This window comes from Lissotriton helveticus, chromosome 5_1 (genome assembly GCF_964261635.1).
Source record: "Lissotriton helveticus chromosome 5_1, aLisHel1.1, whole genome shotgun sequence".
NCBI lineage: Eukaryota > Metazoa > Chordata > Amphibia > Caudata > Salamandridae > Lissotriton > Lissotriton helveticus.
In genome coordinates, this window is record NC_136065.1 from 494,455,950 (window position 1) to 494,481,025 (window position 25,076).

Consider the following 25,076-nt stretch of genomic DNA (forward strand, 5'->3'; position numbering starts at 1 on the left):
CGCGCTCATTCAGGGCTTCATGAGCTCCCCCGACCCTGCTTTACCGTGCAACCACCATTTGTGGCATCGGGAAGTCAGGCTGATTAGCCTAGCAGCGGTTCGGTTAGGAGCTCACGTTGCACGGTAAAGCAGGGTCGGGGGAGCTCATGAAGCCCTGAATGAGCGCGCTTCGAGTTTTTAACCAAAACTACACGGAGAAGAACACTTTTTACGAAATCGCCGTTTTGTGATTTCACTTTACATTACTAGGCGAGGGCAGGATACACCTTAGCGTGTGTAGACCACCCAGCCTAAGTTACACTGGTCCTGAAGAAAACCTCTACAATCACATGAAGGTTGAAACATGTAAACCTACCCTTTTAAACATTTTCTACGTCTAATTTCTGACACCACAGCCTACCTAACCAGGCAATAGGTGCCTCATGTAATTTTTTTACTGGTTGTCCAACCACTCCAGAATAAAGTCTTCGAGTGGGTAGTGTTGAGACAACTTTTAATCACACCTCCCTATTTATATCACATATAAATCAAAATAACCAGCTCCACTGTAATCAGGTGTCGCAGCCACCTGGATGGCATTCGGCTATCCGGGTGGGACCCCGATGATGAAGCATGTCACCAACCAGGTTGGTGAGTGAGGGGTCTTCTAAGAATAAAGGATTGTCCCGGTCTGGGTGGCAGGGCTTGCACCCCAATACCATACTAATGTGTACAGGTATTTAGTACCCTCAGTGGTTACTCCTTCATTTGTTTATTTATTGAATCCAAGGGGACCAGGAGTTCCCACTAGACCCCTAGGGTCAAACCACCCTTTCTCTCCCACTTGTTTACAAGAGCTTTAACCAGTGAGCCACACTTCTCCACTCATGGTATGCTGCTAATGAATAGCTCCCTTTCATGTAAGCAGATTGAAAAAAAATGTATTTAGCATTTTGCAATTAAACATGACACACTTTAAGTGGATTCTTAGATTGTAGGAACTTGTGACCTGATGATAAAACCATGACTATTGACTTTACTAGCAGTTAATACCATAGCTTGAAGTGCACGGGGTCCTGTCGGTGCACAGCACTGGCAGTTCTTAAAGGTAGATGCTGAGACCGGTCCCTATCGGAATCTCCATTTTCCCTCACTCTCAGGGTGGAAAAAAACCCAACTCTAATAAAAAACAAAACCTAACTCTGCAGTAGTATCACCAGTCACTGCTTTTGATGTAACTTAAAAGAGACTCGTTTTTTTCTTCAGTTTTATGTAGCACAAACTCGGCTGAAGGTGTTGGATCGCTGTACATGCGCACCAGTTACATTAAACAAGGACACATTATTTTTTAGAATTACAGGATGTAGAACGGATATCAGGCTGAAATCTGCTTTCTCAGTTCCAAAGTCGGCACCTCTAACCTTACGCGACAACCTCGCGCTCAAGAACTGATGTTTTTTTCTATATTATACACAACTAAGTAGTTGATTTTTATTTATCTTATGCAACTTACACCCATTTAAAAAAGCTAATAGTCCTGGCTTGTTGTAGGTGTAATGTTACTTGTTGTGTTAAATATCTGGATGTATGGACAGAAGCAGCAAAATACCAGTGGGGCAGCACACTATGCTAAGTACAGAGTTTTAGCTTACATGTTTTAAGCCACGCCCTTAGTTACATCGGCCACGCCTCTCTAAAATACCCCCCTAGTTTTTTCATCACACTTAAAGCCCTGGTTAATACAATCTGATTTTCGCATCTTAGACAACTAAGAACAAGGCAGAACAGGAGGTACACTGTTAGGAAGCACAGATTTAGGAGAAGATCAGAAAACTGTAACAAAGTTGCCGTTAGCATTCAGTAAAAGATAAAATATGTACCATTATAGCTCGAAAGAGCAGACCAAAAGAATAAAGGTATATCAACTTTTCAGGCTCTTTCTGTGCCAGTTCACTTTATCCCTTCATTGTCTCCAGTCATTCCGTGTTGTACGTCCACATCCCAAGCACAAGGCCAGAGAGCCCAGAGCAATAAGGGGATTGATTTAAAGAAGAAGAATCCATGACAGGCAGAAATTGCCTGGGTACCCCATTATGTGAGAAGAACAGATAGCTGGTCACTTAGACAACTTTTGCTTTTTTTAAGACATTAAGCATTGGGAAGAGAGCGCAGGTTTCAGTTCAGATCAACTATTAAGATCCACCTCTAAGGGCACATTGAGGGTAAAGCGGACTTGAACTAAAGTACAATGAAAGGACATTTTTGTTATCGTAACTCAGTTTACAGAGCAGATGATGACATCAGATGTCACTGGAACTCCCAGAGATCCAGGCTTTGTTTAACTTGTTGTGACACAATTGTTATTCTTGCAGCTCATTCAATATTTTTCTGCTTTTTTTAGACCACAAAAGCTTTCCTCCCACGAATGATGGAGCTACAAAATGGCCACATCGTGTGTTTGAACTCCATCCTGTCCCTATCTTCCATTCCTGGTGCCATCGATTACTGCACCTCAAAGGCCTCCTCCTTTGCGTTTATGGAGAGCTTGACTTTAGGGCTGTTGGACTGCCCCGGGGTCCATGCCACCACAGTCTTACCATTCCACACCAGCACAGAGATGTTTCAAGGCATGAAAGTGAGGTAAGTGCGAGCTATGCCCAGTGGTCCAACATCCAGTAAGCAACATAATTCATCCCACCTCTGATTCTCTTACTCTGTTGTGAAGTAATCCGCTCAACCTGGACTTCCAGAAATCACTATTTATTTTTCTCACCTACTTTTTCTCAAGCCTGATTATCTGGAACTTCAGTCATACGTGTCTAGAAACACCAGCGTATTGAAAGGGAATAAAAACTTTTCTATTAAAAAATGCCAGAGTTTTTCCACTTCTTGCCAGGATTAATGCTATGATAAGGCAAACCTAGCCCGGGCTTACTCTGCCGCCAGCATCGGTGGCCCAAATTGCCAACTGAAGTAAAAACAATAGCCCTTTTATTAGAGACAGAGGAGTGATAAAATAGAAACTGATCTAGGGCACCTAAAATCATTGCACCTTCCAAGATCCTTCTTCCAGGAAGGAGGCGTATCCAACAGAGCTGTGAGTTTATAACACCGACTGGTCCCGTGCTTAAAAAGAACCACAAGCATGGCTTTAATATATGTATTATATAAAAAATGTATGATTTCTGCCAGTTTGAGCGTGTGCTAGTGTGGCCTTTACAAAAGCACGCAGTTTTTGTAGTTGGGGGATGTTTAAATTAATGCATTTATGTAATACGCTGAATGCTTTGAAAAAACCCCGCTTAGAACATTTTCCCTGCTTCTGGGCAATTTTGAATGCGATAAGATAACCAAGCCCTGGCAGGCAGGAAATTCGTGTGACAAAGGTGCAGAAAGGCATAGTTCTTTTTTGTCCCAATAGTGTAGTCACGGCCTGATCACCTCCACTCGGTACAGAGTAGTATTAGGCTTGGTGAGGAGAGAGAGTGATGGAGACGTGGAGTGATGAAAAAGATTTGACTTGGTAAATGTGTGTCTCAAGTTTTTTTCCCTTCTGCCACCGGAGTACAGTAGGCTGCAGATATGGTATTTGGATGTGAACAAAGAGTCTCTAATCATGAGTTCAACTGACTTGTGTGAAAGGACTTGACTTGCTGTGACAGTTCACAAAAACATGACTTGTAAAAACTGATGCAGAATAAAATGGTCCCTAGTTCATGTCTGTGTTTGAAATTCCTTATATCAGTTATAAGAATCCCAAAAATTGATAGACAGTTAAATCAATATTGCTCACAACTGGAGTTTCTAAAACAATGTGTGACTTTTTTCTTTAGGTTTCCCAACCTTTTTCCATCCCTGAAACCAGAGACCGTGGCCCGGAAGACTGTGGAAGCAGTTAAATTGAACCAAGCCATTCTACTCCTTCCTTGGACCATGCATCTACTCGTTATCTTGAAAAGGTAAATATCCTCCCCAAATATAATACACAAAGGATAAATGGCAATGATCCAGTCTCCTGTCTTCCGAAGGCTTTTCAAACAGCATGGCAAATCAGCTTCTAAGAGCCCACCCTCTTTGCAACAGCAGGAACGTTAAACAGGCAGGATTTTGCACAATAATTATGGTATTTATGGGAGGCTCCCTTTGGGTTAGTAAAGTGACAAATAGCAATTTTTACCTGTTTCTCCTCGATGATTTTATATAGTGCAAAGTATGCCCAGGCTTCATCAGCACCACATTTTCAGAAGAAGTAAAAAAGCATCTAGTGGTGGTTGTTACTGTTGCCTCGTACTCTCAGAATAAACAGTACTATACCACATTTATTTAGTTCGGCTTAGGAGCACCTTATGGCACGACTTGAGCATATTATAGTTATAACGGACGTCAAATAGTGCATTGACATAAAAAGTGTAGGAGAGCAAATCAGTACATTCTTACATTCAAAGAAAATTCCCACAGGTTTCACAAAAGCATTATGAGGATGCCATGAGAATCTCACACGTCTGGGATGTTAGGGATCTGCACTATTATAAAATGTAAGCGACTGTCATCAAAGCCGTCTATTGGACTTTAAAATTCTTTTACTATTACATTAGATGCTGTGTGCAAAACTTGGTAGATATGTCATAAAATCAACGTGCCAGTCGTTTTCATCTATCACTACCACAAAAACGGGAAAGGGAGCCACTCATAACTTGCTGGCCCTTAAAATTACAACCACAACATTACAGTAGCAATCATTCTTAATGCTTACAGCTGAAACCTACCACCCACAATAAATATGCTTTGCTAAGAACCAGCTAACCTAGACTTAAAAAATCCTTATGGAATCTTGGAGTAGCACATTTTAAAGGAATCCTAGTTGCAGGATAACGTTTTGCAACTGTAGAAAACATATTTCTTTGCCAGCCCATACAGATAATAACACAGTTTAAAAGGTCTCTCCTATGCAAGAGCTAATGGTTTTGCCAATATGCTTTAGCCTTTTTTTGTACACCAGCGTGGCTGCTGTTCAGCATGGCTAAATGTTAGTGGGGTAAAGAGAGTGACGTGGACAGATGTGCAATAAAGTTGAGCAGAGTTGAGTGGTTGCTGTTCAGCATGGCTAAATGTTAGTGGGGTAAAAAAGAGTGATTTGAGAAGAGCCGTAAAGTGGAGCTGAGTGGAGTGGCGTGGAAGGGGGTAGAGTTAAGTGGCGTGGAATGGAGTGAAGTGGGGTGTCATGGAGTAGCATGGAGTGTTGTGGGGAGGCTTGGAGGGATTAGAGTGGCGCAGAGTCGAAGAGTGTAGCATGGAGTAGAGTTGAGTGGCGGACAGTGGAGTGGTGTAGAGAAGAGTGGAGTGGCATAAAGGCTATTGTAAAGTAGAGTTGTGTGTTGTAGAGTAGAGAGGCATGGAACGGAGTAGAATGTCATAGAGTGGTGTACAGTGGAGTAGTGTAGGAGTTTGGAATGGCATAGAGTGTTGTAGAGCTGATTGGCTTAGGGTGGAGTGGCATAAAGTGTTATAGATTGGACTGGCATAGAATGGAGCGGAATGACGTGGAGTAGTGTGTCAGAGAGTGGAGTAAAGTGGTATAGACGGAGTTGCATAGAGCGTGAAAGAGTGGAGTAGTGTTGTAGACAGGCGTGCAGTGGTACAGAACAGATTAGAGTGGCATGGAGTGATGCAGAATGTAGTAGCGTACAGTGCAGGAGTGTGGCATAGAGTTGAGTGGTGCAGAGTAAAGTGCAGTGGCGGAGAGCACTATGGCAAAGAGTAGAGTGGTGTAGAGTAGAGTGGCACAAAGTATAGTGGTGCAGAGTAGGATAGAGTGGCTTAGCGTGCAGTGGTGTAGTGTGCAGAGGCGAAGAGTGTTGTAGAGTATATTGGCATAGATTGCAGTGGTGCAGATTAGTTGACATACGAGTGCAGAGGGGAAGAGTGCATTGGCTTTGAGTAAATTGGTGTTTCGAGCATTGGCATAGAGTACAGTTGTTTAGAGTAGAGTGGCGCAGTGAAGAGTGCAGTTTGTTAGAGTTCAGTGGCAAAAAGTGCAGTGTTGCAAAGTAGACTATCAGAGTGCAGTGGTGTATAGTAGAGTGGGGCAGAGTAAATTGGCGTGGAATGCAGTGGTATAGAGTACAGTAGTGCAGAGTAGAATAGAGTGCAGTGACTTATAGTAAAATGGTGTGGAGTGCAGTGGTGTAAAGTGTTGCAGAGTATAGTGGCCTAAGTGCAGTGGTGCAGAGTAGATTGGCCTAGAGTGCATTGCGTAGAATGCACTGGTTTTGAGTAAAGTAGTGTAAAGTGCAGTGACGCACAGTGGAGTGGCGCTGAGTGCAATGGCGTAGAGAAGATTGTTTAGAGTGGAGTGGTGCATAGCAGAGTACAATGGCTTTGGGTGCAGAGTAGATTACAGTGTTTTAGAGTGGATTGGTATAGAATACACCAGTGTAGAGTGGAGTTGTACAGAGTAGGATAAATTGGCATAGAGTGCAGAGTAGAGTGAAGTGGTGTGGAATGCAGTGGTGCATAGTAGAGTAGTGTGGGTTAGAGTGCATTGGCACAGAGTATTATTTATTTTATTTTTGCCATTTATAAAGCGCGAACGAATACCCGCAGGCGTCTCGGCGCTAAACAATTCACGTAACTTCAGCTTGATATTAACTACTTCAAAGGAATGTGGTGGATGTTATTGATTAAAAAGCCATGTTTTTAAACTCTTACGGAAATGGAGAAGTGAGGGGCTTAGTCTGATGTTTTGAGGCAAGGAGTTCCATAATTTGGGTGCCGCAACTAAAAAGCGGCGGTCGCCCCAGGACACTGTTTTGGAACTGATGTTTTGAGGCAAGGAGTTCCATAATTTGGGTGCCGCAACTAAAAAGCGGCGGTCGCCCCAGGACACTGTTTTGGAACGTGAGATCACTAGCTGGTTAAGGGTGGTGGAGCGAAGCTGTCTACAAGGTATATAGGGAGTCAGCTGGTCCTTGAGAAAATGCGGTCCTTGATCGTTGAATGCCTTGTACACTATACACAGTGATTTAAACTTAATCCTATTCCGGATCGTCAGCCAGTGGTATTTTTTAATGGTTTCTGATATGGCCGCAAATTTAGGTGTTCCTGAAAGCAGACGTGCTGCGGCATTCTGTATTGCCTGTAGCTTCGTCGTGACCCTAACCTGAGCGTTTAGGAATAGGCCGTTACAATAGTCAAGGGACGATAAGACCAGGGAGCTAACCAATATTTTAGTGGCTGCCTCTGGCAAGAACGGGCTGATTTTCCTAATCATTCTTAGTTTGTAGTGTGCTATAGTTGCTACTTTGTTTGCGTGATCCATGAAATTGAGACCCTCATCAAAAATGACACCCAAGTTCCTGACCTTATCCGTCGGACTCGGGGGTACTCCAAAGGCTGGTGGCCACCAGGATGATGACCAAGCTGGTGAGAGGGGACCAAAAATAACTACCTCAGATTTTTCAGAATTGAGCTTGAGGCAGTTTATTGCCATCCACTCTCTGATTTCCAGCATTCCATTTTGGAAGCGTTGTGCCACCTCGCCTCCGTCACCTTTAATGGCCAATACCAATTGCGTGTCGTCCGCGTAGGAGGTTAGGCTCATCCCATGTGCTTTGATAACATTAGCAAGGTCCGACACGTAGATATTAAATAGGGTCGGACTGAGGGATGAGCCTTAAGGAACCCCACACGGCAGCGAGAGCTTTGCAGATTGGTAAGGTCCTAAGGTGACAGCCTGTGTTCTATCAGCCAGAAAAGATGCGAGCAGATCTCTGGCAGTGTGACAAATACCCATCTTTCCGACACGGTCGACCAAGATCTTATGGTCGACCGTGTCGAAGGCTGCTGATAAATCAAGCAGTACCAAAACTGCTGTCCAACCATGGTCCCGAATTGCTCTGACGTCATCTGCAGCTTTGATCAGGGCAGTTTCGGTCCCATGATACTTTCGGAAACCGAATTGGGTATCGTCCAGCAGTCCGTATTTCTCAATGTACTCCGATAATTGTAAGTTCATGGCCTCTTCGGCCACTTTGGCTATAAAAGGGAGACTTGCTATAGGCCTGTAGTTTTTTAATTCATTTTTGTCCAGGCTTGGTTTTTTTAATAAAGGTTTCAGCAACGTGTTTTTTAGAGGGTTAGGATATACACCAGAGCTCAGTATGGAATTACAAACTTGTGTAATAACTGGAATGATAGAGTCCATCACTGGTAGAAGGACTGAGAAAGGACAAGGGTCAAGAGCAGAGTAGAGTGGTATACGGTAGAGTAGAGCGGCGTAGAGTGAAGTGGCATAGAGTGGGGTGCAAAGACGCCTTGTGAAGTGGAGTGGCGTAGTTTGGAGTGGTGCAGAGTGCAGTGGAAGGGCATAGAATGGAATATGCATGGTTTGATACCACTACCATTACAGGCAACACATTTTCAATGGAAATGACCATTGCATTTTGCACAGATATACATAGTTTTACTGATAAAAGTATACAGGTCATAAACGATAGTGTGTGGGAATGTCATCACCTAGAGTATTGATTTGCTTTGATCATATTAAAATATTTGTTTCCACCACACTTCAGAGTTACCATAAAATGTGCTCCATTTGTGCTTTTCTATTTCTGAGGTATTCTGGAATATCTGCACAATTTGTTTACAGGCAGTTAAATTTTGTTGTGTGCTGGAAAAAAATAACATTGTATAGCCTTCCTCAAGCACTACCCCAGTAGCCAGCATGAATGTCCCATAAATCCTCCCACTTTGAAGTCAGAGGAAGAAAAGTAAACACCAAACTCCCTGAAAGACAGAACCTGACATGCAATGTCTGTCTTTGAATGCCCAGCAAATGTGACAAGAGAAAGATTTAAAAGCCTGTTTACAGAAATCGAGTTCTGGTGGAAAAATTCATTAAATAAGGTTTGGGCAAGGGAAGGGACAAACTCAAGCTGGACAGCTTAAAACAAACAGCCAGCAAACAGAAAGCAAGCAAATGTGAAGTACAAACCACAAGACCAAACGTAAGCAATGAGTGGAATTCATTCCCAAGGAAGCTTTCCAATGTCCCCAAGATGTCGTTGGCAAATCAGACATCTGCAGTGTCTTGTAGTCTTTAACCTAAAAATGAGCCCATAATTATAATAATCTGTTTTGCATAGCACTTCATACTGAACAGCTGCCATTTTTAAGCCTTGTAAATAACAGAGGTCCCAATTATTCAATTTATTAGCACTTATTTTACTATCACCGAGACATTCTAACGGCAACTGAGCCATCTCCGACACACCACAGAGTATTTGCCACAAGATAAGATTAAACAAGGAAATAAACCATCATCCATTAATCCATTCAACATGTTCATCTTTTCCACTCTTGAGTGCATTGTTCAGTAACCACAATTGCGTGTGCATTTGAGACCTTTTCTCTATTCAGTAGACGCATGGCACAGGTTATCTGCATAGATCTCTTGCAGATTGATTTACCGACCGATCTTTACCAATTTCTGTTTTCTTCTGTTGCAAACATTGTAGGAGAAAAAGCGACACGTTTCTGACCTATACATGCATACGTTTATCTGTGACTCAGTTAGACATGTCTGCACTATACTGAAGCTTAATGCTCCACTTTTTTTCATGTGCAAAAACATCACATTTATTATTTCCCTTTAATATTTTATTCAATGTACATATATTGATTGATAGGCTTTATTTCGATATAAAAATACCTTAAAAGCTTGTACAACAAATACAACATACAACATAAATAACAATCGCATTCAGTTTACACAAAAGATTAAAACAAAGGAAAAATATTTAAAACAGTTAAGACCGAATTAAATTGACACTGAAAGCCTTCTTGCACGAATCAACCAAGCCCATTTAAAAATTTTTGATACAGCACAAACAATCACAGTGGATGTATCAGACGATAAAAAATACGCAGCGCCACTTTGTGCTGGCGGGTGCCTAAGAGTCTACATAGGGGTTTTAACCAGCAGCTCCTGGGTGCACGGTAATCCGGACATTCAAAAAGAATTTTGGATACCGACTCTACTCGGGTGGGACAGTGCGCGCAGAACGGGGACGATTGGTAAGGCGGTTTCCAGCGGGCAACGACCTCACCTAATGGGAGGATCCCCACTCTAAACTTAAAGTACAGGGTACGGTCAGAAGGGGTGGAAATGATGTCTAGATAAGGTTCATAAGCCACCACATCTTTAATCCTCACAAAAGCTACAGTGGAGTTACAATGTCGTGAATCTGAATGTAGTTTGGAGGAGACCCAATTCCAGTACATCTTTTTAATCATAGCTTTGGGTGGGGCGGTTCTCAATGCCCATGCGTCTGCTAACCCTATCTCCGCTAATAGCCAATTGACATCCCTCAGCCATTTAATCCTGGACCAGCCTACCATGGCCATAACCTCTGCTAGTGCTTCCGCATAAGGGGCTAGTTCGGGCACCCACCACAGCCAGGCCCAAAGAAGTAGGGGGCGAAGTTGTGCTTGATCCTTAATAGATCTGCAACCTAGATCCAACAGCACTGGTACAGTTGGTGTACTCCACGGGAGAGCCATCAGGTCTTTCAAAAATTTGCTCTCCGATTTGGCTAGTGTGTCCAGGTTGCAGGTGCCCCACAGCTCAGCCCCATATAGGGCGGCGCTAACCCCTCTGGCTTTGTATATTTCCACGACTGGTGCTATGGGTTTACGTGTGGAGGAGCGTTGTTCCTTGAGTAAAGTGCCTCCCACCCTTTTGTGACCGAGGAGAATTTTTTGGATGTGCGGCTTCCAGGAAAGAGAATCATTATGGCGGGTACCCAGGTAGTCAAACTCAGAAACCCTCTCCAGTGGAACGGAATTCAAAGCCGGTGGTCGCCCAAGTTTCTTGGGGGGATTCATAACCAAAAACTTGGTTTTGTCGGTGTTGATTACCAACCCCCTCAACAAACAGAACTCCTGGAAACCATTCAGAAGGCTCTGCAGACCCATAGGAAACTTTGAAATAAGAAGAGTATCGTCTGCAAAAAGCAGTGTTGGGATCCGTTTGCCCGCCAGGGATGGAGCGTCCGAGGTGATTCTTAGCAGATGCTCAACCACACCGTTTACATAAAGAGAAAACAGGGTGGGGGCTAACACGCATCCCTGGCGGACACCTCTCCCCAAGGGGATCCTCTCGTTTTTTTCTCCCTTCGTACCCCAACGGACCTGCGCAAAATTGCCAGCATGTAGTTTTATCAAGAGAGAAAGAATATACGCAGGCAACCCCAGATCTAACAGAACCTTCCACAGCTCCTCCATAGGCACCAGGTCAAAGGCTGTCTTAAGGTCTATAAAGGCCAAATACAGACTGCCTTTGCCCAGCACCACCACCTTCCAATATAAGAGGGCCAGTCTGAAGGCCTGTTCAATGGTCCCAGTGCCAGAGCGGAATCCGGCTTGGAGGTTCAACAGGATGTTTTTGTCGTCCACCCACTGGAGCACCCTTCCCAGATTCGTCTTCCCTGCCACTTTTTGGGAAGAGTCAATAAGACTTATTGGCCTGTAGTTGGCAGGGTTGTCCCGACACCCCTTTTTAAATATCGGGACAACCTCTGCCCCCTTCCAAGATTCGGGTACGGGCGCACCTTCACTAATGGCATTTAACAGTGATGAAACTAGTTTTCCCCACTCCTTGGGCTTTGCCCGTAGTAGGTCGCCCGGTATCCCATCAGGCCCTGCTGCTTTCAAAGGCACCAAAGTTTTAATTACTTCCTCCACCTCTCTAGCAGTAAAGGGAACATACTCAAATCCCCCTGGACAAACAGACAGAGAGAGAGTGGTGTAGGTGATCGACTCAGTAGAGGTATAGAGGGACGAGAAATGGTTGAACCAGCTCTGGGCAGGGATGTTACACGTCATCATGGTGCTAACTGGCCTCTCCCTAAATCTTATGAGGTTCCAGAAGCTTCTAGCATCCCTATCCGTGCTTGCTTTCATGAGATCTACCCAGAACCTGTCCTCCCATTCTCTTTTAGCTGCAGACGTAGTCTGGGAGTACTCTTTCCTTGCCAGTTTTATGGCAGCCAAGGATTTACTTATAACCGCGCCAATCAGAGAATTTTTCTTCTCCCTACATTTCTTAGTGTACCATCCATCTGAATTCGACAAGTTCTTACTCTTGTCGATTAGAGAGGCCTTACATGGGAGAAGGAAGAGTTCACTCAGAGCCTTGGTGGTATCACAGAAAAGTGCTGAGACTTCCTCGGACTGGGGAATCATCAAATCCAGTTTGGACTGAACAGTATCTAAGAATGCCGCGATAGCTAACACTCTCTTTTAGTCCAAAATTAGTTTACTCCATTTTAGACGTCTACCACAGTTGGAAGGATATACTTCCTGATGGGCAGGCGCCAAATGGGACGTAAGCGCCCCCGAGTTCCCGGTCCACAGAGGACGAAGGGCAAGAGAAAGGGGATTATGGTCACTCTCGACTGAGAGGAGTACCTCCATGTCCTGCAGGAATCCCTAGAGTTTTACGTCGAGGAGGATATAATCTATCCTGGACGTATGGTCCACCCTGTTATAAGTGTGGGGTCCAGATGGATCCGAGGTCGTCTTTCCATTCACAGCCCTAAGGCCAAATTCCATATTTAGGGAGTAAATTTGGACCGCCACTTGAGACCACCTTCTAATTGGAGGTATAGTTAAAGCTGGTATTCCTCTCCTAGTATCTTCATCCGCTGTCCCCAATATGTCCTCCATTCCAAGGGGCTCAAACGTGCAGTTGAAGTCCCCTGCAACCAGGACATGCGAACTATTAGTGCCCTGCCTAAGCAGAGATTCCAACTCTGCTACTATGGGTGAGTGCGAACCTCCCTTCATACCCCTGGCATAGATATTAAAAATGTCTAGGGACAGCCCTCTCCTGGGTCCCTTAAGTGATATACTCAGAAGATCAAGTGAATTTGACACTTGCTGGGTAACTTGGCAACCAAGTGAGATGGCGACCCATATGAGAAGGCCTCCTGAGGGGCGGCCCTTCCCAAAAAGGGGTGGCACTGCTGGCAAGAAAAAGGATGAGTAACCTACCTTGTGGCAAGGCTCCCTACTCCAGGTTTCTTGGAAAATGCAAATAGAGTAGCCTTCCACAAGGGCGTTCCATTCCGGTACAGCCAGCTTCCTCAAAATACCCGCAACGTTCCAGCTGAGAATCCTTACATCTGGATCCGCCACAGCAGGCTCGCAGCAAGGTACAAGGTTTGGGACCCGCTCCCTCTCAGGGGGTATCCGAGGTGCACTTACTCCTTGCTTGGTCCCAACACCCAGATTAGGAACCTGTGCTGGGGGACTAAATACAACTAGAGAGGGTGTCGGACTGGTATTAATAGTCTCAAGGACATAAGTCTCCTGCCAAAGTCCCAAACACGGGGACGAGGGAACCACCCCGGGGAAAGTATTGTTTCAATATCCTGGCATCCTCCCATATGACCCCCGCCATACAGCTGGCTGGTAGGGCATAGGGAAGAAGTCATTCCCGGGGAGGGTAAAATTGCGCCTCCCTCTTCCATCCCAATTAATACCACAATGATTACCAGCAGATCTCGGGTAGAAGTAGGTCAAATCTACTACTCCAATGCCAGCACCTCCATTCCCCAAATTCTGGTTGCAAATTATCTGGGGAACCCTAACATCCTTAAAGTTAACCACCACACAGTCACCCTCAAGATGCTTATGCCCATGACCCACCCACCCTACCCTTCTTACACCCAGGATCAAGCCATCTAATTCCCTGGGCAGGGGTCTCTTTATCCTTAACCAGTGTATGGTTTTGTTTTTAAGCATCTGGTAGGATTCTAGCTGCCCAGCCATCAGGGGTGGTACATTAGTGAGAATAGCAACATAAGGGTGACAGTCCGGGGGCAAATTCATAGGTGGTATTCTAGGGGCCTCTTTGGGGGGAAGTACATCGGGCTGGATAATAAGAGGAGGAATGGAGCTAGTTCTTCTAGATTGGACTAGCTCAGGACCTTTACCAGTGCCGGAGTTTCTTGAATGAGCAGAGCCATTTTTGCCAGTAGCCTCGGGACGCACGGACTTCTTAACATGGGTATTGGGAGCCCTTGGGGATTTGGGTGTTTAGTAGTATTCTTTGAGGCCTGCCCAGGGTTCCGGTCGCCCCCATTGGGGGTGACAGTAAATACGGCTTGAGCCTCTACCGCTGGCACCCCTTTGCCCATTCCGTTTACATTAGATATAACATGTGGGGTAGCAAGGGTCGCCCTGCCAGCAAAATCCCCCCCTGAATCATCATCCCTAGACCTGGAGTGTAGTTTGATGAGAGATTTGGTGGAGAAGAAGTTATCCAATGTTGCTTGCTCGAAGATGTCCAGCCGCTCCGCCAGCCTTTTGACTCTCTCTAGGACCGGAGTCAATAGAGATTTCATCATTTTCTCTATCTGAGCAATCAGGGGGATCTCGAGGGGTGTGGGCTCGGCAGAGTCCGTAGTCAGAACAGCGCATGGTTTTGCTTTTGCTGGTAACTTGCCGAGGGAAACCTCCCCCCCCCGTGTCCCCCTGAGGACGACCTACACCCACCCCTGTGGTCTTTTGGATCACTCCCACCCTAGTGCCAAGTTTCCTTATTTTCCTATAGGGTTTGGGGTGACAACCTTTACGCGGACTAGCAATTCTTTTTCTTTTAATGTGGACAGGTCTGGTTACTGGCCGCGGTAACAACACAGGCGAAGGAGGGAGTTCCCCATGACTCGAAAGGGTGTTGGAGGCAGGGATGGGGGCTAGTACCTTGCTAGGGCTCAAGGCCAAAGCTTCTTCTTCACTAGGTGGAACTACGTCTATTGTACGCTCCAACCTATCAAAGCTAAGCGTCAAGGCAGCTGCTAATGGCTTATCCAGGGGTGGACAGACATTCAGTACAGGATCAACTGCCCGTGCTAGAGAGAGAGCCGGCGCCGGGAAACCCAGGGGCGGCCGCTTCTCTAAGGGATGTTTGAGAAGTTCAACGGATAGCCGGCGCTCAGCACGTCTCTCAGCTAGGGCAATTTCTCTGTCTATCTCACGGGTAGCCCTGAGAAAATATTTGTCTAGTGGACCTAATATTGAAACCCCTACCGTGGGGGGTAAGGGATTTGGTGAACACGTGGACATGATCAAGCCAGCTAGCTATGGTGGAGTCAGTCGTAATCGCAATATACCACAGCGCAGGGAGTTACATCAATATAATTTACTTTTAGTACTAACAGTTGCAGTTCTCAAAAGGGTAACCACTCACTATAACAAAGACATGACAGTGTCCAGTAGTTCTGAGCCAGATGAAAGAGGATAGGCCCAGCCCAGCCTCCTGCAGCCCCTCACGGCACAGACGGCCCGCCCTTGTCCCGGGCTTCTCCCGGGACGCTCCCGCGCAGCGGTATGCTATGCCTGCTATAAGGGGTGGAAAAGTGGTCAGGGGGCGGGGCAGGCAGGGAGAGCGGACCAGGTGGTGTGTATTGGTCGTGCAGGGGCTCATGGGAGACGGAGTCCCTGCGACAGCGCTCGCTGCCCTGCTGCAGATTAGCCCTCACCTCTCCCCGGCCACAGCGCCTCAAGCGCTACACCGAATGCAGAGTCTGTTCCTGGCCTGGGAACGCGAAGCGGGACCCGCGAAGCGGGTCCGGCGAGCTGTAGACAAAGCAGGCGGTGAGTCCGGTCAACTGCTCCTCCTCTCAGGGCAAAGTCAAAAGAAAGTATCCCACGATAATGCCAAACACTGCTGATCTTGTACTTCGTGGTCAGGGGGCGGGGCAGGCAGGGAGAGCGGATCAGGTGGTGTGTATTGGTCGTGCAGAGGCTCCTGGGAGACGGAGTCCCTGCGACAGCGCTCGCAGCCCTGCTGCAGATTAGCCCTCACCTCTCCCCGGCCACAGCGCCTCAAGCGCTACACCGAATGCAGAGTCTGTTCCTGGCCTGGGACTGCGATGCGGGACCCGCGAAGCGGGTCCGGCGAGCTGTAGACAAAGCAGGCGGTGAGTCCGGTCAACTGCTCCTCCTCTCAGGTCAAAGTCAAAAGAAAGTATATGTACCTTGATTATTTATCTCTCTCTCTCTCTCTATATATATATATATATATATTTTTTTTTTTTTATTTTTTTTTATTTTTCCAAGGTACGTAAATGTGAAGTTAAGAATAATGAAACCCTCTCGATATTTTTATCTTTGTTATTTAGGCTACAATATTATGGTATACCGACATACCGTACTCGATATTCCAGACTACAAAATTTTTAATTGTCTTTCTGCTTTCCTAGCATAAACCTACAGCCCCGTGTATGTCTAGAGATCCATAAAACAAATAATTTCCACAATTGTAGATCGGTCGAAATGGTCACATGTGGTTCAAGGCACTTGTCAGATCACAGGGCTCGCCGGGATGGAATTAGAAGCTTCTACCCAGCAATAATATCTGGCTCAGCCTCGAGTCCTGCCCCCGGCCTGGTTCCTGATTCATATCCTGTGTTCAGCTCCATGCTTCCTATTTACGTTTCCACGCAGTGACTCAAACTGCTTCACATGATGCAGCCTGTTTGTCTGCCTCGGGCTGTACTGATTTTGTTCTGCCAAAGTTCCTATTTAAATGATTCCTCTTGTCAGAAGTAGCCTTGAACTGTGCTGCTCAGGATATGTCAGCAATGCTGGGTATGAAGCCCGGCCTACTCAGGTGCACCAAGATATGCTTCAGAACTTGAAGGTATGATAGAAATCACACAAAGTGACCCTAGACAAAATGTAAACAAAGGGGAGATCACTTTTTGGTTGATTTGTTTGGCAGTTCAAATAGATCGTTCATAGCAAATCGAAAATACAGTACAGCTTCAGAGTGAAGAAAGACGGGAAATATTGTAGTGTGCTGTGTTATAGCACTTCCCCCTCTTGAAGAGGCCACGAAGCACTCAGATTTGTGTCAAGTTCTTGGGCTTGGTGTTCATGGTTAATAGTTCAATGCAGTAAATTGAGGGTTTAACTTCATAAACCACATAAATGAACCAACCAAACCGCCTAGTTTGAAAGACAAGTTGCGAAACTATAGAAAAACAAGTAGTTACAAGTAGAGGAAGTGAGGCTGTCGTTCCTCTTAGTGATTAACTGGATCAAAACACATTCGCATTTGCAGGATGCTGGTACCACTTCCTCGCTTTGCACTTGTGAGCACAAAATTGTTCCACAAGTTCCTTTCCTTGCTTCATTCAGCCCTTCAAGTTTCTCGCGTGTTTGCTTGAGGTCACCAAAATAATCTTTGTCACTAGGGGAAGTGTGGTCCTTTGTGGTCCGAAGTGTGGGGCTTAATCAACAACTCAGTGCATGCTGGAAGTTGTGGTCTTGGTTCACATCATTCAAGGCAATTGACTCAAAAGACCCAAAGAGATATGGGCTTTTTTACGAGTCCATTGCGCTGCCAGTGTGCCACTTTTTGAGACTCACCGGTGGTGCTGTGTGCTGGCCCATATTTACACGGCCACGTAAAGTCACCCTGCATGACTTTTCATGGCCTTGTAAATATGAGCCCCTTTCATGCATTACTCTGCGTGGGTGTTGCTGTGGGTGTTCCCACACAACAGCCATGGAACTTGACACATTCCCAGATTTACATTTAGTAAAACTGGGAATGCGTCAGAATTCTACGCCTCACCAGGGGAGGCGTAAGCAGAAATACTTTTATTTCTCCTCGCGTTTTCATCTTTCTGTGATTACTGCATTTTGCAGCATGCATAGAAAGAGGAAAATGCCATCAATGATTGATTTTGTGCAGGAGGGTCCCCCTCAGTGCAGGCACCCATGTAAAATGACGCAAGGATACCTGCTCTGGCGCATGGCAGCCAATTGTGCACCAGCGCAGGGCAAAGCACACGGATATGTCATATTGTTGTTAATACAACGCATCCCTGTGATTTGCAAATGATGCAGCACGACGCAGCTAAATGGCTTGCAGCGCCGTTCTGAGTCATTTTTCAGTAGACGAGGCCCATGTTTAGTAACTGAAAAGCGAGTGACTGTAAAAGTTGTGGGTTTGATGACATTAAGGTCATTTAAAGTTGGTGGGTGCAGGCCGCGACGCCCAGCCACTCAACCTCGTGATTTCCCCACCCTATTTAGAGATGGGGAATTGTCAGATTTCCACTGGCAGAGCATCAGCTGGCTTCGCCACTGGAAGCCCTTGTCTTGAAGGCCAGTCTACAGTCACGGTGGAGCTGGCATACGCTATTAAGTTAGGTGCAACAATTACTAGATCACCCTACTAGGAAATGCCACACGTGGCATTATACTCCAGGGCAGGAAAAACACACATGCCTTGACATAGATAGGCAAAGCTCCATGCATGCCAGGGTCAGTGATTTATTTCCTAAAACAAACTCCCACTTTTAAAGTTTGTTTCAGAAATACAAAATAGTATGCTGAGCGGGACCAAATGAATTAGGGCGCCCAGTGGGAATATTGTTCCTTCTTTATGCAAATGCCGCCCCATATTTTGCGCTGAAGGCAGGGAGATCCCCACTTAGCTGGTACTGATCTCATAATGTTGGAGCTGCCTTCCACCAGTGGTGCAGAGTCCATGGTCTCTGCTGCCTCAGCAGGCTAGCAGTCCCCCAATCGGTGTCTTAAGTCACCCTGCAAATCTGTGAAGATTATTGAAACAAGCACAAGCATTTCTATCAGAGAGTAAGTACAAGATTACAATTAAGGTTGACTTAGGGGTAAATTACGGACGTACATATAGAAAGTTACAAAAATGACAGTAGAAAAGTACATAATATAGAGCAGGTTCAATACCTTTGGACAGAGGTGGGTCTGCACATGGAGTTGATGGCCATATTCAGTTACGGTTCACGTGGTCGGAACTTAGTGGTTTTGCGGAAGGTCAGGCTGCACATATTTAGTTGTGCTTCACCCTTAAAAGGAGGACTCACGTGGATGGGGATGGATGCACATTTTTACTAGTTGTGTGTCACGTAGATGGAGGTGGGTCTGCACAAAATGTGGATGGTTCTCCATTAGAAGGTGGTCTGTTTTCGGGCGAGTGTTGACTGGTTGTAGCTCAGCTTTGAGCGACGGCCAGTGCAGGGACGCTTGAGGCTACACAACTATAAACTGCATGTTGTGCAGGATCATCAAGGGATGCTTAGCAGGTTGTAATTTGGTCATCAATTGGGAGTTTCACGTTAGAGTATTGCAAGAGAGCATATGGGGCAAGTAAATGGAAGCAGCCCCCAACTATGTCTCGATCACTAGTGTTAGCAGTTTAAATAGAGCCCTGTTTTAAGCAGAAAGGCTGGAGCGGCAATCATTGAAGGGCACTGGGAAGGAGCTGTGGTCGAGGCGCTGAGGCTGCAGCTCACTGCCGTGCGGTCCGTGGTCTGTTTGGGGGACGCAGCAGCAGGGCGGAGAGAAGGCGAGGACGACGGAGGGCGCTGCGGAGGCGCTGGAGGACTGGTCCCTGAGCCGGAGCTTCGGGCTCCGGTCTGCGCGGTTCGTGGCGGGGGCGCCTGGCCTCTCTCCCCTCTCGCCGGCTGAACGGTAGGAACTGTGGAGGTGGGGTGCAGAGGGGTGGCCGCTCAGCGGCGTTTGGACTGCGGTGCTGGCGGGAGAGTGGGCCGGTGGGTCGGCGGTTCCAAAACAGGCCCCGCACACACGGAGAGAAGGCGCCTAATAGCCCCGCCCCCCCAGGGAAATGCCCAGGAAATACACTGAACATATGGAAAGAATACTGACATTGCGAACACCGGCCAGCACCTTCAACACTTAACTGCACAAGTCTACTCTCTGCATCAGATTTGAACAGTTTCAGTGCAGCCTAACTATGGTGATGTCCTGAAGGTATTTGCACACATTCTGCTATTTTCAGCAGGATCATGCCGGCTTTGCATCCCCTGCCCTGAATCCTGAATCCTATAAAGTCTATCTGCCTGCAAACTTTCCCCTGCCCTGAATCCTGAATCCTATAAAGTCTATCTGCCTGCAAACTTTCCTCGCGACAGGGCGGATTTCTCATTCCTTTCACTCTCCATTCCTAAAATGGCTGGGGCCATATACCGGAGCCATAAATCGCCTCCACTGCCCACCAGATGACCATGAGGCTACATACCAACGTGGTCACAGGTCAACAAAACAGAGATAAGACTCTCTCCTCGCCTCCAAGCAACTGGGAAGCTAATCTCTCTCCTCCCACCTAACAACACAGAAGATGGACTAACGCGACCTGCCCCTAAGCAGAAAGGGAAACTGTCTCTCTAAGGCACACCAACAACAGAGAAAGGACTATTACTCTTGTTTCCACCTATGCTATTCTGGCGGCCATCTTTGACTAGTCCCTCATTGGGGTGGCCATCTTAGACTAGTCATCCCTACCAACTGCCCATACGTAAGTCTAAGTGGGTCTACAGCTCTGCAATCTCACACACTCACCCACGTGCACCCCCCTCTCCTACCTACGCTTCTTCCACTATGGAACGCATGGGTGAACACACATACAAAATAAATTACCCACCCGAACTGTCCAAGAAAAACGCCAAACGCTACAAACACAACTTCCTGAAAGCACACCCTGAAACACCGTTTGTGGACACCTACTTCTCACTGACCAATGGAGCCACAAGCACCGATATCATCTTCTACACACTGCATAGAGCACAGTGGAGGAAAGCGCTCCTCTCCATTCTCACTAGCTCCTCCACCAGTAAATCCGCTCATGGCCTAACGCTGTCTATTACGTCATCACAAGTTTTACCAGGCAAAGCCACCATCACCATCTACAACAACGGGACCATACTATTACAAGCCACTGATAGGAACCTCGATCGTCTCGACAACCTGTTCCCTACCTTCTTAGATCACATCGCCAAACGGCGGACCTCCACTCCGAACACTTCAAGCTACACAACACCCTCCAACGCCAATACTCTAGCTAACTTGCCTTACCCATCTCAACAGCGGATTGACACCCACCTCTCCCATCCCCCCAGCGCTATAGTCAATCGCACACCTGTCCTAACACCTCCTCACCCCACATCTACTGTCGGAGAACACTCCCCCTCATCCATCCTCCATACCCCCACCATACCCCCACCCTCCCTTCCCCCCACCTTACACCCCCCACGAATACCTCCGAACGCACCACTGTCCGGAGCTTATCTCCCTCCCCCCTCCCCGCGGCAGATCCATCTCCCTCCCAAGCCGCCCCCCCCACTCTCACTCCCCACCTCCCCACCCTCCCAACTAGATCCACAGAACATACCACCTCCCTTACCTTAGCATCCCCCCCTCTCTCCCCTCCCATTCTCAGCCCCCACTTCCATCCGGCCACCCCCATTGTCTTCAGCCTTCACTCACTCTTCAATTCTCCGGCACCGCCTCCCACCGACGTCTCTACCTATGCCGCCCACCCTCCCCCTACCTCACTAACACCCCTCGCCCACAAATTCTCCCTCGCATCGAATGCCACCCCACTCAATATTACCGCAGAACCCTCCAATAACGCCAGCATATCCCCCCCCTCGGTACTCTGCTCGCTTTCCAGCCCACTACTCAACCACTCGCCAACGGATCCCATCACCAACACCATCCCCAATCCACCTCTGGACCTGATCTTATCCACCCTCCAACAAGTCAAGGAGGATCTCCTACAAGTCAAAGAAGATCTCCACGCCTTCAAAGATCTTCTCTTCTCACAGCCCAGTCCCACCATTCCGCTACCCTACAAACGTCCCACCCTCCCTTCATACCCTCGCTTCCAACGCTCCCCGCGCTGGCCGACTATCCCCGCGCGCAATAACTCCCACCGCCCCCGTTGTGCCCTCAACACCCTGTCGGACCGCGACTTATGCTCCCTCCTTCGCTCTTTTGGCCCAGGTCCTGTAAAACGCATATCCATCACACACCTCCCCATACCCACAATTCTCACAAATACCCTTAGGCCCCCAACCCTAAGCAACAGAGGTTCCGTCCCTAACAACCTCAGAAAAATCCCCCTCTCTCTAGAAGGCTCGACCTCCCTTCTCACTCCCAGACTCAAATGCATCCTACTCAACTGCAGATCGGCCCAGCGACACTCCTCCGACATCGCGGATCTCGTCGCAACAATGGATCTGGACCTAGCCATTCTGACTGAAACGTGGCTAACTGAAGCTTCTACACCGATAATGGACATACTAGTCCCCCCCAATTATCACATCATTAGACTTGACAGGCCCGGCAAGACGGGCGGGGGAATTGCATGCATCTTTAGGAGCAACCTCTCCGTTACTAAAGCCACCTCCCCCTCCCTTACTTCCTGTGAACTCCTCTGCCTCGATATCACCAGCAAGGGCAAACAAGTCTGTGCTTTACATCTCATCTATCACCCGCCTGGTGACAACCTCACTTTCACTCAACAACTCATGGACATGATCACATCCAATGCCGGTCGGCAGACCACTCAAGTCTACCTGGGTGACTTTAATCTCCACTGGAACGATCAGAAAGACGCAGTGGTGAATAGTCTCAAAACTTTCCTCAATGCGCTTGACCTCACCCAAATATGCGATAGACCAACACACGACAAATGTTCGATACTCGATCTCATCATCGCCAAAGAGGATTCCACCCAACTGCAGGCGATCCAACCCTGTGACTGGACCACATTATCACCTTCTTTATCAACGAAAAAGTTAAACTTAACCCGGCTCAACCTACCAAATCCAAGATCTGGAAAAGGGACATGAAGAATCTTAACCCCAATTCCCTGCCTCCCCACATCCGCAGTCTCCTCCTTCCCCCCTCGGGCGCCTCGGATGTTCAATCACTGACCGATCACTACCTTGACTCTATGAACTCAATAGTCAACGAAGCCGCCCCATTGCAATTGAAGAGAGTCTCCACCAAGATCTCTAAGCCTTGGTATGACGGCAGACTCAATGATGAAAGGCGTGCTATGCGAATGGCAGAGCGCACCTGGAGATCTGACCGCTCATCACTGCATCTCAAAACGCTTAAGAACAAGAGAAATGCCTACTTTAGGAAAATAAAGCACGCAAAGTCTCACTTCTTTAGCCGCCAGCTGGACCAAGCAAAAAACAGGCCAAAAAAACTATTCGAACTAATCAAAACTCAAACAAAGACACAACCCTCACAATCAAACAGCACAACAAGCGATACCCCACACTGTGAAGACTTTTCTGCCTTCTTTAAGCTAAAGACCGACAACATAAGAAGTGACCTCATCATGGATGTAAGGCGATACCCCAGCCACACCAGAATGTCTAACACTCAACCTAAAAATAATGCATCATGGTTGTCCTTCGACACCTACTCTGAAGAAGCAATACACAAATTGCTCGGCACCTTGAAGCCCTCTAATCACCTCATATACCCCCTACCTGCTAATGCTGTAAAAGACTTCATCCCCCTGCTTCTCCCGCTTTGGACCAAAATCATCAACAGCTCCCTTCAACAAGGTCTCATCCCAGACTCCCTCAAGGTGGGGCAAGTCACGCCTATACTCAAGAAACCTACAGCTGACCCGTCTGACCTGAACAATTACCGCCCTATCACCAATATCCCCACACTGGCCAAACTGCTGGAAAAATGTGTACAACTCCAACTAACAAAACACATTGACCAGTTTGACCTCCTCAACCCTCATCAATCAGGCTTCCGAGCGAAACATAGCACGGAAACGGCTATGACGCACATAATTGATGACGCCCTCCAAATCCTTGATCGCAATGATTCCTGCCTCCTCATCCTTCTTGACCTCTCCTCAGCATTTGACACGGTCAAACACGAGAAACTACTGGAGCTGCTAAGTACTAGAATGGGTCTATCGGGAACTGTTCTCAATTGGTTTACTTCCTTCCTTCATAACCGGTCTCAGAAGTTCAAGATTGACAATGTGCTGTCCACACCTGTGCCAGTAGATCTAGGTGTCCCACAAGGATCTTCCCTCTCCCCCACACTGTTCAACCTCGTCATGGAACCTCTCGCCACCTTGCTCCATGCATCCAATGTACAATTCCATATGTACGCTGATGACACACAACTTTACTTAAAGCTACGATCCCCGGAAGATATCAAAATTCTGAATTCCACACTTAGTAACACTCAATCTTGGTTGGCCGATAATCACCTCAAACTAAATGCTCTGAAAACTGAGTTCCTACTCATCTCACCTCCTGCGAAAATTACCACCACCCAAATCTGGCTTAATAACCTAACAGCACTCAGTGTCCAACCTACCATCGTGGATTCTGCGAAATCCCTAGGCATCACACTCGACGCCAAGCTCAACATGCAACAGCACGTTAGCAAAGCAACAAAAGGAGCTAATTTCCAAATCAACACACTGAGGAAACTTAAACCCTTCCTCCCAGCCAAGGACTTCCAAACTGCTGTACAAGCTTTAGTCATCCCGCGCATAGACTATGGAATTGTGGCCCTCAGCGGACTCCCGCTATCCACAACAGCACCCCTAAAAGCCTCCCTGAACGCTGCTGCGAGACTCATTACTGGCTCAAGAAAACACTCGCATATATCCCCAGACTTAAAATCCCTGAAATGGCTGCCTTTTGAAGCCAGAATACAGCTAAAAATTGCCGTTATGACACACTCGGCCGTGCACCACAAGGCACCCAACTACCTCGCTCAAAAGTTGTCTTTATCAGGAGGCTCGAGAGCCAACAGAAGCACAAAAAGTCTACTCCTGAAGCCTCGTAGATTCCGGAAGGAAAAAACATACAGACGCTCCTTCTCAGGAATGGCTCCCAGGATCTGGAATGCACTCCCTCCTGAAACCAGGCTTATCTCCTCCACTGCATTCTTCAAGAAAGAGGTGAAAACCATCCTTATGGCCAAGTTCACCTGAACTTTATGGGTGTTGGATCAGAGACCTTGCATTGCTTTGTATTTTTGATTACCTGATTGTCACTTGGCATTATATTCTTACTTGATTGCGACACTATTATGCTATTCGCCTACTACCGACCACTATAGGGTACACTTTAGTTTGTTAACCACCCTCTTGATGCCCCCACCCCTTGTTCTCCCTTTCCTAAGATAATGATATAAGCCATCCCTACACCCAAAGTTCTCCTGAACTCTATTGTAGCGGG

At 46.9% G+C, this 25,076-nt stretch overlaps 1 protein-coding gene across 2 annotated transcripts in view; it reads left to right on the forward strand.

Annotated features, from left to right (window-relative positions):
• DHRS3 (dehydrogenase/reductase 3) overlaps positions 1–25,076 on the forward strand; it is a 111,205-nt gene that overhangs the window by 82,837 nt on the left and 3,292 nt on the right. For both annotated transcript variants that reach the window (XM_078642816.1, XM_078642817.1), the window contains exons 4-5: positions 2,381–2,619; positions 3,813–3,938. In XM_078642816.1, coding sequence (XP_078498942.1) covers positions 2,381–2,619; positions 3,813–3,938 — 365 coding nt within the window. The remainder of the gene's footprint in view (positions 1–2,380; positions 2,620–3,812; positions 3,939–25,076) is intronic.